Raw genomic sequence first — 17720 nt, 5'->3', positions numbered from 1 at the left:
TTGAGCGGTGGTAATATACGTTACGCGTAGAGGGAGTGGCTGTATCCTTCCGCATTCCTCCACCATATCAATCCGCCAAAATCACTGTGTAAAAAAGAAGTGGTACTAGACTTTTCACAGTTATTACATAAGTGTTTATTTATACAAAATAATTTAACATCAAACATGAGTAACTTTTACAATTACACAACATTTACATAATTGCTTATGTTTCATTAATCCTAAATTAAATAATGCAGTTGTCACAAAGTAAAATTCTTACACACTCATACAAATAAACATATATAGCTACATGCATATATTTCCTCTTTTATTCAGCACAGCATTTCCCACATTTGAATCAGATAATTAAGCTCCTCCTGCAGGGCTTTGGCCAAACTGGAAATTCTACCTGCAAACTTGCTCTTGTTAGACTTTTTTAGTTTCTGATTATTTTTTTCTGTGAAATACTCATCTATTTCAGTAGCGAAAGCTTTAAGCAGGCTTCCAGATGTCACTCCACCTGGGTGGATTAGCGACATCCCTTTACTGTTGTTCAGGTTCCTGAACACAGCATGCGACAGATCTGCCATCCTCAGTGCATCTGGGTGAGCTCCTGCACTTTGTAACTTGACAGTGTTGTGTCTTCGCAGCTCATTCATCCCCGAGAGGATAAACTGCAGACAGAGTTCAATGTCAGCAACATCTGACTTATAGTCATTTGCTATTTTCTCCACTGTTGTCCTGTTCACAGACTTCTTGTTGGCTTTAGCAGCATGGATGCCAAAACCTCCGGCAGATGCCACCATACCAGCACCGGCAGCTGTAGCAATCAGTGAGGTGCCCATAGTCACTGGAGCCAAGGCGATGCCAACCACTGCAGCCACTCCTCCCACAGCACCTGTGGTGCCTCCAGCAATCCCCATGTTTTTACTGGTCTTCTTCACCTTCTCCAGCTTTTCAGAGATGGACTGGAACTCTTTTATGCTGTTCTGCAGGCTGTCTCTGCGTTTCATCATTAGAAGATTGTAGAGACGGCGGGCTATTCTAATGTTCATGGCTCTCTTATTAAAGGATCTGCATAAAAACCAGGAAAAGGAACACAAAGACAAAATACTGTAGTCAGTAAGGTTAAAGTTAATATAAAGCACATTCTTAAATAACTACCATCATAACGTTTTAGAAATTATGCAGATGCTCATTTGTGTGTGTGTATATATATATACAGTATATATATATATAAAGTGTTGATGGTAGTTTGCATTCATTACCTGATTTCTTCCTCTGTATCAAGCCCAAACAATGATGGAGCCATGACGTCAGGTTCTCCTGGAATAACCACACAGAGATATTTCATGCTACAGTTATAAAAATATATATATATTGTAACTCTTCAATATTATTTCATTTGTATTTTTTTTTTCGACAATCAGTTAAAACAAAATAACTAAAAACAGATGCAGTGATCATCTATATAACAAATTTCATACTTACTACACACTCTTTTCAGCCATGTCAGTAGCGCAGTGATGTCCTGGTGAAAACAAATTACTGTCAAAAACACCAAGGACTGACATCTCAGGTTTTAATTGCCTTCCCTGTGTCTTGGGACTCTAGTTACATTTAGTTGCCATTAGCTGTTGTTTTTTTAATGCGGTTTTCTCATAACAGGATAATTTATCTTATCTTGAGAAAACAAAGTTTGTTTTCTTGAGCTAACAGATTATTGAAATGTAGGGTCATGAGGAGGCTGGAGATGTTCCTAGTCCATCACAGAACCAACACAGAGAGACAAACATTCAGTCAGATTCTCACACACTCCTAGGAAGACTAGAGACTCAAATCAGCCAGGAGACAACCCACACATAGCTGCAGAACATGCAAAGTCCACACAGGTTCCTTCCAGAAACCTCCTCGTTGATTTAAGAATTATTTTTTAAAATGTATGTACTTTAATAAATTATATTGGCATTAATTGATTGTGTTTGTGGTCTAATGAGAGCAGTGCTGGTTTCCACACTTTGGGTGCAGCACTGAAGGAGCTCTGCAGGGCAGTCAGTGTTCGGGAGCAGTGTGAGGTGGTGGGGAGGAGGACTCTTCTTCAACATGGATGAGAGTTTGGCCATCCTTCTCCTCCCTCCTAACACCTCCACTGACCAGTCCGGGGCATCCCAGTACAGAGCTTTTGAGTTCTGTATTTAATACAGTACAGTCTCTGTCTTGCAAGCTGACGTCAGATCGAGGATCATCCATCACTGAATAACACATATTCCCCTCCCAGCTGTCATGGGGTGTGTTTTGATCAGTAAAATCAGCTGTAACACAGTAACACTTTCTTACCTTAATCGTTATCTCAAGAAAACAAACTGCATTTTTGATATATTTCGATAAATTATCTTGTTTTCACATAAAAAAAAAATCCGTCGTTATCTCAAGATAACAGTTAAGAAATGGTAATAGCTGAGCCCGGCTACTCTCAGTTTCCATAAAAACAAACCTCTACAACCTTAAATGAATTATGTTCTGTTATATTTCAGATGCAGGGAGAGGAGTCCAAGAAAATCCTTACGTCTGTGGAAAGCTGATATACGGAGTTGTAGTCAGGATCAGACTGATGTGTCGACATCATCGGTGTCTGGAAATGTTCCACAAAATCAGATAAACCGATCATATATTGATCATATTTAGCCCATTATGACCCATTTTTTTAAAAAAATGAATGAAATATGTTCAGCGGTCCTCACCGTCACATCTGCTTCATTTGGGATAATGTCCAAGTAGGAAGGAAACTCTCTCAAGCTGTAGTTGTTGGGCTCTGAAGGAGGGGAGGGTGGACTGAATGAAGGAGGTGATCTTCTGGTCTGTAATATACAAAAGAAAAACTTTTCATAATCAAGTATTTACAGCATTAATCTGGTGCTGTTCATAATAAAATTAATTACATGTATTTTCTGTTAATTGTATTTGCAGCTTAAGAGCTGGAACTCCAGAAATTCATACAATTCTTAGATTAGTTTATTTTATTTAGTTTTTTGTTAATCTTGAATTGAAATGCAAATTACAACAAAATTCACTGATTTGCAAATCTCATAAAGCCATATTTTACTCCTAGTAGAACATAAACAACATATTTGATGTTGAAACTGACCCTATTCACCATGTCATGGAAAATATCAAATAATTTTTAACTATTTGTCAATGTAAAATTGTGACAACTCCGAAGATTGCACTATCTAAATCAAAAGATTAAGGGAATCAGGAGGAATCTCTGTGTGCCGGGGACCAGGCTGAAGGTCAAAACTGGAAACTCGTGATCCTTGGGCCCTGAAGTGGCTCAACATTAAAAACAGGTGTAGTTAACTACTGGAAATCACTGCATGGGCTTAGGAACACTTCCATAAATCACTGTCTATGAACACAGTTCACTGTGAAATCCACAAATGCAGGTTATAGCTCTATCTTGCAGAGAAGAAGTCATATGTAAACATGATTTAGAAACACTACTGTGTTCTCTGGACCAAAGCTCATTTAAAATGGTCTGAGGTAAAGTGGAAAACTGTTCTGTGGTCAAATGGATCAAAAAAGTCCTCTCTTAAACTCCAGCAATTGATTTCCTCACCCAGATGTTTACAGACAGCTATTTAAAGAAGAATGGACGTAACACAATGGTAAACACCACCCTGTTACAACTGTTTGTGAAAGGTGAGAAAGTTAAAATGAGCTAATATTTTCCATGAAATAATAAAATGTCTCAGTTTCAGCATCTGATATGTTGTTTATGTTCTATTGAGAATAAAATATGGCTTTATGAGTTTTGCAAATCACTGTATTCTGTTTTGCTGTAGAGGTTGTGCTGTTGGTTTATATCGGTCTTTTGGTAGAGATGTCACATTCACTTCATTTAAATCAATAATATGGAAAATTATTGGGTGTGCTTGTTGGTTGGCATACCATCTAAGTTGGTAATACCACGTAATAACATGGTTATATAGCATTTTGCATTTCCAAGCACCATGGTAACCTGTACACTGATATTGGATTTGGGGTGAGAGGGGGTTTTCACATTGGTTGAAACATCCAAGCTAAAAAACAAAAAAATAACATATTTTATGAAAAGTGTTTACTTTTCTCCAAAAATCTAAATTCCTTTTCAAACAGCACACACTGACTTTTCTTTGAATCATGATTAACAGTTCCAGATTGTTACATAATGATAATAAGGACATCTTTATTGTAACATCTGAAATCTGAAGTTCACGCTTGTTTGTTCTATTTGGCATTTCTTTGTGTCTTTATGTCAAGATCTTTGAGGCAGATGAGGCATGGTGGTGGAAGTGTTATGGTCTGGGATTGTGTCACTGCCACTGGTACCATGCAATCATTGACTAAAGTTCTGTGGGTGGTACATCTAAGAATTTTTTTCTTAAAGAAGATATTGATCAGTGTTTTGTTTAAATCAGGTGGCCCAAAACAATTCATGTTGGCTACACAATGCTAAACGAAGGAAAACAGTTTTAAATCTAACATATCTGTTATTACCATAACAATATGCACATGTGCTTGTTCACCTCTTGTTACTGTTTCGGTAGCTACATGTCCAAGGTTCATCAGCTCTGCAGGGACTGTCCTACCTGTGAAGACAACTGAGTCGTAGAAGTACTGCGGTAGATTGAGGAAGGTTGGTATTGAGGTTGTGCAAACCCATCTCTGCTTGATCTGTCTGTAGCCTGGAAATTAAATACATTTCAGTTGAGTATAACTAAAACAAAACTTATTTGACCTGAGAACAGGAGCATATATTGCTGATGTAAATAGAAATGTTGCCATGTGCACAAATTTTAGCTTGCGACCTACCTGTGCTTGGTAATTTGAATAGGAACTGAGTGCTCCTGCTGGTGAGACAGGCCCTTGGCTCATGAAGCTGACAGAGGAACGCTGCTGTGCTGTCCCAGTGCCGCTCTAGCCAACATAATATTACAATAATATTAGACAAAAAAAAATCTGAACTCAAAGTGCAGCACTTAAATTACTCTTTAAAGAGAGGGTACACTTTTATATACAATTTCTCTACTGTTAGTTCAACTTAGAAATTTCAATGTCTTTATGAAGAAGAAGAAATGTACAATACTTCCAATGTTACCTCTGATGTTAGACTCTTTGCAGAAGGTGCTCGATCAGTATATAACATAGGAGAAGTAGGGGGGAGCTTTGGTCGAAGAGGGAGAGGAGGAGGTTTTTTCTCAAGACGGAGATCCCGAAGCTATAGCACAAGGAGAAAACAGGCATATATTAAGTTTTGGAAAATTCAAAATTATGATATCCAGAAATTTAGCATTGAATTAAAGCTAGTTATCAGTGGCTAAACACAGTTGTTTCGTGACATGCGATTTTTGTACTGGTGTAACTGGCTAGCTTAACATAAAAATGAAAACAGAGGGAACAGTTAGCTTGATTTTGTCCAAAGGGGGGAAACTACTAATCAAGCATGTTGTCTTTCAAAGTCAATGCTGATTTTATATCAAAAGTGTGTTTAAACCGTTTTTAAATGCATTTACAAGCAAGCTAATACAAACCCAGTTATACTACTACTTGACTTCAGTGCTGTGGAGGTCAGGTTTACTACCATCAAGGAGGAAACTACAACAACATGAAGGGATGTTATTTCTTTGTATCCAATCCACTTTATTTATAAAACACATTTTCAAAACAAAGACATGTCTCCAATGTGCTATCCAACAGGTTCTGTTGGACCACAGTTTGCATTGAGCATACCTTCTTCAGATAATCAAGCTAGTTTGTTGTAATCAGACTGTGTAGTGTTGTGTTAGCATTCGTACAGATCAACTAATGGTCTTGCGGACAGAAAATATCAATAATTTTTGTTTCTATTTGTCTTCAAGTCATTGACATTTTAAGGTTCTATCTACGTTGGACATAAATGTTGGTGAATGCACAAGCACAGCACCATCACTGAAAGTTAGCTTGTGTTGTTGTCACTGCTGATTGGAGCTAAAACCAGTGAAAACCGGCAACTACTGAAGTGTCATTTGATTGAATCAATTTTACTTTTCCCGCTGTACTAAAAAAAAAAACTAAAACTCATAGGGCAAAGGAAACTGTTGCTGCACATTCACTAGATAACACAATGATTAACCAGAAGAATGTCTTCAGTCAGAGGCTTCTTCATGATCTGGTATGGGAGGTCCTTCCTGCCTGTATAGCCTTGTACAGCTACTCCATATGATAAATATTTGTCTTCTTTACTGCCATCTAAGTTTTTTATTTATATACATTTTTTTTTTTATTTTATTGTGCCATCTAAGTTTTATTTTTTATTTTATATCATTTATTTTATTTTATTGTGCCATCTAAGTTTTAATACTTTACCAATTCCCTTTTGGAAAAATTGACCCCTAAAATCCATAAATTTCACCTAAACTACGTTTTCATGAATAAAAGACTTGTGGGTCAACTTTTTTTTTACTGGACCCTTGCTGATATAACAGTAGCGTCCTTTTTGTTGCAGTATCATTGTATCAAATTGCATTTGTGACTGGTCTGAAACAAGTGTTTTCTGAAACTACAGTTATGAATATAGCCTGGAATAGGATACATTTTTCAAAGTTCAAGAATCCTGGCTTTCTAGTGATTTTTATGTGTCTGGCAATGAAGTTTTACCATCAATAGTTCACAGAATAACACATATTCCCCTCCCAGCTGTCATGGGGTGTGTTTTGATCAGTAAAATCAGCTGTAACACAGCAACACTTTCTTACCTTAATCGTTATCTCAAGAAAACAAACTGCATTTTTGATATATTTCAATAAATTATCTTGTTTTCACATAAAAAAAAGTCCGTCGTTATCTCAAGATAATGAGAAAATGAACTTCTTATTTCAAGAAAACAGTTAAGAAATGGTAATCGTTGAGCCCGGCTACTCTCAGTTTCCATAAAATCAAACCTCTACAACCTTGAATGAATTATGTTCTGTTATATTTCAGATGCAGGGAGAGGAGTCCAAGAAAATTCTTACGTCTGTGGAAAGCTGATATACGGAGTTGTAGTCAGGATCAGACTGATGTGTTGACATCATCGGTGTCTGGAAATGTTTCACAAAATCAGATAAACCGATCATATATTGATCATATATTGATACAGGATTATAACCCATTTTTTAAAAAAATGAATGAAATATGTTCAGCGGTCCTCACCGTCACATCTGCTTCATTTGGGATAATGTCCAAGTAGGAAGGAAACTCTCTCAAGCTGTAGTTGTTGGGCTCTGAAGGAGGGGATGGTGGACTGAATGAAGGAGGTGATCTTCTGGTCTGTAATATACAAAAGAAAAACTTTTCATAATCAAGTATTTACAGCATTTATCTGGTGCTGTTCATAATAAAATTAATTACATGTATTTTCTGTTAATTGTATTTGCAGCTTAAGAGCTGGAACTCCAGAAATTCATACAATTCTTAGATTAGTTTATTTTATTTTGTTTTTTGTTAATCTTGAATTGAAATGCAAATTACAACAAAATTCACTGATTTGCAAATCTCATAAAGCCATATTTTACTCCTAGTAGAACATAAACAACATATTTGATGTTGAAACTGACCCTATTCACCATGTCATGGAAAATATCAAATCATTTTTAACTATTTGTCAATGTAAAATTGTGACAACTCCGAAGATTGCACTATCTAAATCAAAAGATTAAGGGAATCAGGAGGAATCTCTGTGTGCCGGGGACCAGGCTGAAGGTCAAAACTGGAAACTCGTGATCCTTGGGCCCTGAAGTGGCTCAACATTAAAAACAGATGTAGTTAACTACTAGAAATCACTGCATGGGCTTAGGAAAACTTCCATAAATCACTGTCTATGAACACAGTTCACTGTGAAATCCACAAATGCAGGTTATAGCTCTATCTTGCAGAGAAGAAGTCATTTGTAAACATGATTTAGAAACACTGCTGTGTTCTCTGGACCAAAGCTCATTTAAAATGGTCTGAGGCAAAGTGGAAAACTGTTCTGTGGTCAAATGGATCAAAAAAGTCCTCTTTTAAACTCCAGCAATTGATTTCCTCACCCAGATGTTTACAGACAGCTATTTAAAGAAGAATGGACGTAACACAATGGTAAAAACCACCCTGTTACAACTGTTTTTGAAAGGTGAGAAAGTTAAAATGAGCTAATATTTTCCATGAAATAATAAAATGTCTCACTTTCAGCATCTGATATGTTGTTTATGTTCTATTGAGAATAAAATATGGCTTAATGAGTTTTGCAAATCACTGTATTCTGTTTTGCTGTAGAGGTTGTGCTGTTGGTCTATATCGGTCTTTTGGTAGAGATGTCACATTCACTTCATTTAAATCAATAATATGGAAAATTATTGGGTGTGCTTGTTGGTTGGTATACCATCTAAGTTGGTAATACCACGTAATAACATGGTTATATAGCATTTTGCATTTCCAAGCACCATGGTAACCTGTACACTGATATTGGATTTGGGGTGGGAGGGGGTTTTCACATTGGTTGAAACATCCAAGCCAAAAAAAAAGATAAAATAACATATTTTATGAAAAGTGTTTACTTTTCTCCAAAAATCTAAATTCCTTTTCAAACAGCACACACTGACTTTTCTTTGAATCATGATTAACAGTTCCAGATTGTTAGATAATGATAATAAGGACATCTTTATTGTAACATCTGAAATCTGAAGTTCACGCTTGTTTGTTCTATTTGGCATTTCTTTGTGTCTTTATGTCAAGATCTTTGAGGCAGATGAGGCATGGTGGTGGAAGTGTTATGGTCTGGGATTGTGTCACTGCCACTGGTACCATGCAATCATTGACTAAAGTTCTGTGGGTGGTACATCTAAGAAATTTTTTCTTAAAGAAGATATTGATCAGTGTTTTGTTTAAATCAGGTGGCCCAAAACAATTCATGTTGGCTACACAATGCTAAACGAAGGAAAACAGTTTTAAATCTAACATATCTGTTATTACCATAACAATATGCACATGTGCTTGTACACCTCTTGTTACTGTTTCGGTAGCTACATGTCCAAGGTTCATCAGCTCTGCAGGGACTGTCCTACCTGTGAAGACAACTGAGTCGTAGAAGTACTGCGGTAGATTGAGGAAGGTTGGTATTGAGGTTGTGCAAACCCATCTCTGCTTGATCTGTCTGTAGCCTGGAAATTAAATACATTTCAGTTGAGTATAACTAAAACACAATTTATTTGACCTGAGAACAGGAGCATATATTGCTGACTTAAAATGTAAATAGAAATGTTGCCATGTGCACAAATTTTAGCTTGCGACCTACCTGTTCTTGGTAATTTGAATAGGAACTGAGCGCTCCTGCTGGTGAGATAGGCCCTTGGCTCATGAAGCTGACAGAGGAACGCTGCTGCGCTGTCCCAGTGCCGCTCTAGCCAACATAATATTACAATAATATTAGACAAAAAAAAATCTGAACTCAAAATGCAGCGCTTAAATTACTCTTTAAAGAGAGGGTAACTTTTATATACAATTTCTCTACTGTTAGTTCAACTTAGAAATTTCAATGTCTTTATGAAGAAGAAGAAATGTACAATACTTCCAATGTTACCTCTGATGTTAGACTCTTTGCAGAAGGTGCTCGATCAGTATATAACATAGGAGAAGTAGGGGGGAGCTTTGGTCGAAGAGGGAGAGGAGGAGGTTTTTTCTCAAGACGGAGATCCCGAAGCTATAGCACAAGGAGAAAACAGGCATATATTAAGTTTTGGAAAATTCAAAATTATGATATCCAGAAATTTAGCATTGAATTAAAGCTAGTTATCAGTGGCTAAACACAGTTGTTTCGTGACATGCGATTTTTGTACTGGTGTAACTGGCTAGCTTAACATAAAAATGAAAACAGAGGGAACAGTTAGCTTGATTTTGACCAAAGGGGGGAAACTACTAATCAAGCATGTTGTCTTTCAAAGTCAATGCTGATTTTATATCAAAAGTGTGTTTAAACCGTTTTTAAATGCATTTACAAGCAAGCTAATACAAACCCAGTTATACTACTACTTGACTTCAGTGCTGTGGAGGTCAGGTTTACTACCATCAAGGAGGAAACTACAACAACATGAAGGGATGTTATTTCGTTGTATCCAATCCACTTTATTTATAAAAACACATTTTCAAAACAAAGACATGTCTCCAATGTGCTATCCAACAGGTTCTGTTGGACCACAGTTTGCATTGAGCATACCTTCTTCAGATAATCAAGCTAGTTTGTTGTAATCAGACTGTGTAGTGTTGTGTTAGCATTCATACAGATCAACTAATGGTCTTGCGGACAGAAAATATCAATAATTTTTGTCTCTATTTGTCTTCAAGTCATTGACATTTTAAGGTTCTATCTACGTTGGACATACATGTTGGTGAATGCACAAGCACAGCACCATCACTGAAAGTTAGCTTGTGTTGTTGTCACTGCTGATTGGAGCTAAAACCAATGAAAACCTGCAACTACTGAAGTGTCATTTGATTGAATCAATTTTACTTTTCCCGCTGTACCAAAAAAAAAAACTAAAACTCATAGGGCAAAGGAAACTGTTGCTGCACATTCACTAGATAACACAATGATTAACCAAAAGAATGTCTTCAGTCAGAGGCTTCTTCATGATCAGGTATGGGAGGTCCTTCCTACCTGTATAGCCTTGTAAAGCCACTCCATATGATAACTATTTGTCTTCTTTACTGCCATCTAAGTTTTTTATACTTTACCATTTCCCTTTTGGAAAAATTGACTCCTAAAAGCCATCAATTTTCACCTAAAATACGTTTTCATGAATAAAACACTTGTGGGTCAACTGTTTTTTTTTACTGGACCCTTGCTGATATAACAGTAGCGTCCTTTTTGTTGCAGTATCCATCCATCCATCCATCCATTTTCTTCCGCTTATCCGGAATCGGGTCGCGGGGGCAGCTGCCTAAGCAGGGAAACCCCGACTTCCCTCTCCCCGGCCACATTCACCAGCTCATCCGAAGGGATCCCGAGGCGATCCCAGGCCAGCCGAGAGATGAAGTCTGTCCAGCGTGTCCTGGGTCTGCCCCGGGGCCTCCTTCCGGTGGGACGTGCCTGGAACACCTCACCAGGGAGGCGTCCAGGAGGCATCCTAACCAGATGCCCGAGCCACCTCATCTGGCTCCTCTCGATGTGGAGGAGAAGCGGCTCTACTCTGAGCCCCTCCCTGATCACCGAGCTTCTCACCCTATCTCTAAGGGAGAGCCCGGCCACCCTGCGGAGGAAACTCATTTCGGCCGCTTGTATTCAAGATCTCGTTCTTTCGGTCATCACCCACAGCTCATGACCATAGGTGAGGGTAGGAACGTAGATCGACCGGTAAATTGAGAGCTTTGCCTTTTGGCTCAGCTCTCTCTTCACCACGACAGACCGATGCAGAGCCCACATCACTGCGGACGCCGCACCGATCCGCCTGTCGATCTGCTGCTCCATCCTTCCCTCACTCGTGAACAAGACCCCGAGATATGTAAACTCCTCCACTTGGGGCAGGACCCCATCGCAGACCCGGAGAGAGCACTCCACCCTTTTCCGGCTGAGGACCATGGTCTAGGACTTGGAGGTGCTGATTCTCATCCCAGCCCCTTCACACTTGGCTGCGAATCGCTCCAGTGAGAGCTGAAGATCACGTCCCGATGAAGTCAACAGAACCACGTCATCCGCAAAGAGCAGAGACCCAATCCTGAGGCCACCGAACCGGATCTCCTCCACACCTTGGCTGCGCCTAGAAATTCTGTCCATAAAAGTTATGAACAGAATTGGTGACAGAGGACAGCCTTGGCGGAGTCCAACCCGCACTGGAAACGATTCTGATTTACTGCCGACAATGCGGACCAAGCTCTGACACCGGTCGTACAGGGACCGGACAGCTCTTACAAGCGAGTCCAGCACTCCATACTCCCTGAGTACCCCCCACAGGAGTCCCCGGGGAACATGGTCAAATGCCTTCTCCAAATCCACAAAACACATGTAGATTGGTTGGGCAAACTTCCATGCCCCCTCAAAGACCCCAGAGAGGGTGTAGAGCTGGTCCACTGTTCCATAACAGGGACGAAAACCACACTGCTCCTCCTCAATCCGAGGTTCGACTATCTGACAGACCCTCCTCTGCAACACCCCTGAATAGACCTTACCGGGGAGGCTGAGGAGTCTGATCCCCCTGTAGTTGGAGCACACCCTCCGGTCCCCCTTTTTGAAGAGGGGGACCACCACCCCAGTCTGCCAGTCCAGGGGGACTGTCCCCGATGTCCACGCGATGCTGCAGAGGCGTGTCAACCAAGACAGCCCTACAGCATCCAGAGCCTTAAGGAACTCCGGGCGGACCTCATCCACCCCCGGGGCCTTGCCACCAAGGAGATTTTTAACCACCTCAGCGACCTCAGCCCCAGAGATAGGCGAGCCAGCACCAGCTACCCCAGACTCTGCTTCCTCATCAGAAGACGTGTTGGTGGGATTGAGGAGGTCTTCAAAGTATTCCCTCCACCGCCTCACAACTTCTCGAGTCGAGGTCAGCAGCCCCCCATCCCCACTGTACACAGTGTTGACGGAGCACTGCTTTCCCCTCCTGAGCCGCCGGATGGTGGACCAGAATCTCCTCGAAGCCGTCCGGAAGTCATTCTCCATGGCCTCACCAAACTCCTCCCACGCCCGGGCTTTTGCCTTAGCGACCGCCAAAGCCGCTCTCCGCTTAGCCCGCTGATACCCATCAGCTGCCTCTGGAGTCCCACAGGCCAAAAAGGCCCGATAGGACTCCTTCTTCAGCTTGACGGCATCCCTTGCTGCCGGTGTCCACCAACGAGTTCGGGGGTTACCGCCACGACAGGCACCGACGACCTTACGGCCACAGCTGCGGCTGGCCGCCTCGACAATAGAGGCACGGAACACAGCCCATTCAGACTCAATGTCCCCCTCCTCACCCGGGACATGGTTGAAGTTCTGCCGGAGATGGGAGTTGAAACTCTTTCTGACAGGGGACTCTGCCAGACGTTCCCAGCAGACCCTCACAACACGCTTGGGCCTGCCAGGCCTGACCGGCATCCTCCCCTACCATCTGAGCCAACTCACCACCAGGTGGTGATCAGTTGCAGTATCATTGTATCAAATTGCATTTGTGACTGGTCTGAAACAAGTGTTTTCTGAAACTACAGTTATGAATATAGCCTGGAATAGGATACATTTTTCAAAGTTCAAGAATCCTGGCTTTCTAGTTGTGTATAACATGTGGAGGTACTTGGAAGGGAGACTCTGTAAAACATGTTTATTTTTTATGTCCAGCTCACATGCAGTCCTTTAAAAAATAAATTAAACTAGTCAGGCACAAAAGATTATTTACCATTGCAGTTGTCTCAGTAATTGATTTAGAATAATCACTGTTCCCCCTGACCACTGCAGCTGGGTTAACATGTTTGTTCACTGGTGGTCTGGGAGGCGGAAGAACTGGGCGAGGCATGGACTGTCTCTTACTTTGGGAACCCTGGTCACAAAGAGATAGAAAAATTTTAAAGCACACTAAATAATCTGTGTATTTACAGGTTAGAATAAGACACAACACTCTACTGAATATCAGACAAAGGTCAACTTACTGCAGCATTGATTGTGCTGTGTGTTTTATTTAAAGTGTCTGCAGTGTTGTTGTTGCTGTTAGGCTGATGTTGTGATTTAATCCTTGGAAGAGGTACCGGCTTGACTTTAACCTCCATCTGGTCTGGTGACTGGCCTCCATCTGCAACAGCACCCTGATAAGAAGTATTATACCATAGTTTAAATATAGCAAGAAGAAAGCCCTGAAATTCATATTTTTACAGCACTCAGAGTTCTTCTATATAAGTAACAATTTGATTACTTGCAAAGAAAGAAAAATCTGTTTTACCATTAATGAATCTGGGTCTTCATAGATGGACTCCATGATTTCATCTGGGCCAGTGCCAGCCGACTTCTTCATGTACTTTGTCCTGGGGGGTTTGGATGGCTTTAGGTTTAAAATGTGAGAGAAATTACTTTTCTATTGAGAGCTACTGGGAAAAAGAGTAAAGTCTAAATTAGTTAGGCAGCCAGTAATCATCATTTCTCTGTCCTCTGTCTTCCCACATTCCTTTAGAGCTTTTACAGGAAATGTTTGATATTTGTGTCTTGCAGGAAAATTTTGCAATCCATCTGTTTCTGTCTGTCCTGTTCCAGTAATCCATTTATCTGTAAACATCAAGGTATAACCCTAAACAGGTTTTTAACTTTTAATAAAATCAACTGTACATGGTTTCAGAACTTTTTCATGTCCCACTGTGACTCAAGCTCCTGAGGATCCAGGACATTTCCTCATTTTGCTCAGCTGCCACCCTTTTTCTGCAGTGTTTGTTCCAGATTATGTTTGACTTATCACGGTAAATAAAACATAAGTGCAAATACTGAATACTGGGCTCGCTTCTTTTGGCAGCTTCAGTTTCAGGGTACATGTGCTGTGCCGTGAGTAGCGCAGACATTAATTTGGTAAATCTATTTGCAGCACAAGTAAATATGATCACTTAGGTTATAATCAAAAGGTGTAACTTGATCATTTGTAATAAAAAAACAAGAGTTGCTTAAACTATTTCAGTGCTCAGGGAATCAGATTTCCCTATAAAATACTGCAACGGTCTTTCTGAAGACATGAATAAGAAAGTGACTCAGTGCACAAATAAAACTCAGTATGAAGCCAAAAATTCCTCAATGCAAGTAATAATAAGAGTAAATGATGTTCCCTGAAAAACAATGTTTTACCTTTCTAATCTAAAGAGATCTGGTGTCATTTATTCTATCTCACGTTGGTTAACTGGGGTCATAAGTTATGTTGGAAGAAATCTCATGCTTTGTGGGTAATTGAATTAGATATATTTGCACCTTTTGGAAACACTGACAACCCAAAAGGTGAGGTTTTCTTTGTAAGTGTCACATTGATCGCCATACTTGACTGAAAGTGCACTGTGTCAGATCTTGTAAAGTAATTGTGTCTTTTCTTCTTCTGTTTTAATACAAAATATATATTTCTTGACTCTTTACTTCATATTTTGAAATGGATTGTATTAATGCAAAATCTAAATCTATGGATGTGATTGGGGTTTGCATTAAGAGATCTACCTTTGTCAAACATTTTAATAAAACAGTGCAAAAGTGTTTCTTCAACTAATGTGATGACAATCACATTGTCTGGGATTTTTTTGGTTATATTTTGGTTACATCTTTAAAATAATACAATCAGAAAGGCAAACATAAGAAACCTGTCGGCTTGCCTGTAGACATTACAATATGTTGCTCAAATGTCTCACATATAAAGTTAATTTTATATGAAGAATGCTTGGAAATGTTGTAATGTAATATTTTGATTACAAAGAAATCAAAGATTAAGTCAAGAAATTTGCTGGCTACTTTTTTTTATCATTTAAATTAATCAAAGCCATCCAGGAAACATGATTACAGCATGAATGTTGGTGCCAACTATAGCATCAGGGAATAACATTTCTTATTTGGTTCTTTATTTTTTCTACAGACTGGCCGGAGGTATTGGGTTTAATGTAAATTTAACTGCACATAAAAACAATATGTGTGTTGTGCTACCAGGAAGCAATCTGTAACGCAGACTCCACTTAAATGTAGGCAGTTTACCCCTCTTTATTAAAAAGCACGTATAAACAGAAATGTCTGGGAATAGACAGACCTGAATGAGTCAGTTTGGAGAAGAGGATCTGCATGAGAGAAGGTGTGAGTCCGTTGAGCACATTGGTTAAGATCCCACAATGACTAAGGGCAGGAAGGCTCCTTATATTTCTTGTGGAACAGGTGAGACCAAAAGGTCCTGATGCAGAGGAACTGATCAGGACCAGCTGTGGCTGATAAGGGAACTGCAGGAGGAGGTGCTCCATGACACAAGCAACCATTCATGGTTATCAGATGCTTTTAAGTCTTACTGGCTGGAAAACTTTTAGGAAACATATTCAACTACTTTTTGGCTGATTTGTTTTGATTTTTGCTGCCAAGCTTCACCTTATCTCAACTAGAGCTGTTTAGAAGATGATACTTAGGCAAAGATCAATGTTCTACTGCACACATTCTTTTAACTCATTTTATTTTATGTAACACTTTTAAAGCTCAAAAAAGTTATCAAATGTTTCACTGTTAACCTTTAAATCCTCCTAGATACTTTCTTGAATAACCTCTAAAGTTTCAGAAATGTTACCCAGCTTCTAAAACTCCTCCATTCATTTGCTGGTACATTCATTCAGACAGAATCACACTGGCATACGTATAAATACCTGACACATTTTATCTGTCTGGTTTTGTGGTTTTCTACAACAAAACAAATAGAAAGAATAATAAGTAGCTGAATGTCACCAAACAACAAAATGTTTTGTTCCTACCGTCATGTTTTGACGCTTCTATTGTCCCGTGTTGAGTTTGATTAAAAGTCTGGTAGAAGACATTTATTTTTTCCCATGTGCTCATATTTTGGTATTCCGGTCACAGATACCACGGTTACATGTTTCCTCTCTCGCTGCGTATAGTTTAAATAAAGCTACAGGTGTGTGACAGAAGGACAGTGAAAATATGTGGGTGGGTTCTATCTTTCACAGAGACATGAAAATGCACAGAAAATATGCCCAAAATGTCCCTTAGAAATCAGCATACACATACTTGCTATTGTCTTTTGGGAAGACATGTACGTGACTTAGTGCTCTAAAGCCCTGCCTCCTTCATGTAAAGCTCTATAACTTCATCCTGACTTCCACCCAACTCAACCCCACAACTGCTGTGAAGACATTTCTTATTGTTTGCTACCTGAAGTGATGTTGATGTGTTTGTGCTATTTTGTCTGCGCCTCGGTTTTGACGTCCCAGTGTTGACGTTTGTATCTGTTGGGATTTTATCTGAAACCAGTTCCGCAGGCCAAGCCAGTGGCTTTTATGCCTTAGTTGTTACAAAGGTAAAGTTTTTTCTTTGTCCAGGTCCTGTTAATATATTTGGAATGTGTTAGAGTAAGAAGTTGACAGTTTAAAGTTAACAGTTTAAAGTTTCTCCCTTAAGGATGGGTAATGATTTGCGGTCTCACCCATCCTGCAGAGGACAGGATGTAGTGGTCACAGCTCAGAATCAGAATGTGCTTTTAGTAGAAATCCCCAGTGCTGAATCCTTTCATTCAAATAGATGCAGGAAGGTACTAACAGGCATCTATAAAGACAATCCTCAAGGTTACTCTTTAAGTCCCATATTCTGTATGGAAGAAAAAAATATGTATCACTTAACTTTCTGTTCTTATGTACAGGTTTCCGTTAATTCACAATATTATATATTATATAACTAAAAACTGACATTGTTGTGGCACAGATCTGCCTCATGAAAACAGAATTATTCTATGAGCTGGTTAATTTCTGAAAAGCCTTAGGGAAGGAAATGTTCATGAGTCTGATACTATGTGCTCTGAATGATTTATAACTCATGTTGATGGGCAGCAGATCACATAAGTGATGGTGAGAACATTCTCTCCTACTAGAGAGGTTAAGCTCAGTTCAAATTTGTTTGTATTGTGTCAGTTCACCACAAGTCATGTCAAGGCACATTTACAGACACAGCTCATAAACACACCACACTGAGTGCTTAAACCTTTTACCACTTTCCATAGCTAGATGGCAGGCATCTGAATCTTCAATGT

The 17720-nt window shown here is 39.5% G+C and overlaps 1 protein-coding gene across 2 annotated transcripts; it reads right to left on the bottom strand.

The window, feature by feature from the left end:
* Positions 1-84: 84 nt before the first annotated feature.
* On the bottom strand, positions 85-16810 carry LOC121654020 (uncharacterized protein KIAA1522-like). Of its 2 annotated transcripts, XM_042007862.1 has the most exons (18): positions 16706-16810; positions 16432-16586; positions 13914-14012; positions 13627-13779; positions 13377-13517; positions 9596-9715; positions 9311-9415; positions 9081-9176; positions 7192-7308; positions 7014-7079; positions 5120-5239; positions 4834-4938; positions 4611-4706; positions 2724-2840; positions 2549-2614; positions 1474-1513; positions 1251-1308; positions 85-1056 (listed from the first exon to the last, which is right to left on the bottom strand). In XM_042007862.1, the coding sequence occupies exons 2-18, from the start codon at positions 16435-16437 to the stop codon at positions 315-317; spliced, it is 2247 nt and encodes a 748-aa protein (XP_041863796.1). In that variant the 5' UTR covers positions 16438-16586; positions 16706-16810; the 3' UTR covers positions 85-314. The 2 variants fall into 2 exon arrangements, with proteins under 2 accessions (XP_041863796.1, XP_041863804.1); XM_042007870.1 differs by having other exon boundaries at positions 13914-13995; positions 16432-16804.
* Between the last annotated feature and the right edge of the window lie 910 nt (positions 16811-17720).

Source organism: Melanotaenia boesemani, chromosome 2 (genome assembly GCF_017639745.1).
Source record: "Melanotaenia boesemani isolate fMelBoe1 chromosome 2, fMelBoe1.pri, whole genome shotgun sequence".
In the NCBI taxonomy this organism is placed as follows: domain Eukaryota; kingdom Metazoa; phylum Chordata; class Actinopteri; order Atheriniformes; family Melanotaeniidae; genus Melanotaenia; species Melanotaenia boesemani.
Note: the sequence above shows the minus strand (reverse complement) of the source record. Positions and strands in the feature narration are given on the sequence as shown.

What these genes read in the sequence shown, in the direction of transcription:
- LOC121654020 (XM_042007862.1), bottom strand. An exon ending in AAGACCCAGATTCATTAATG is followed by an intron (nt 13,780 to 13,913) that starts GTAAAACAGATT and finishes ACTTCTTATCAG; the next exon opens with GGTGCTGTTGCAGATGGAGG. An exon ending in ACAGCACAATCAATGCTGCA is followed by an intron (nt 13,518 to 13,626) that starts GTAAGTTGACCT and finishes CTTTGTGACCAG; the next exon opens with GGTTCCCAAAGTAAGAGACA.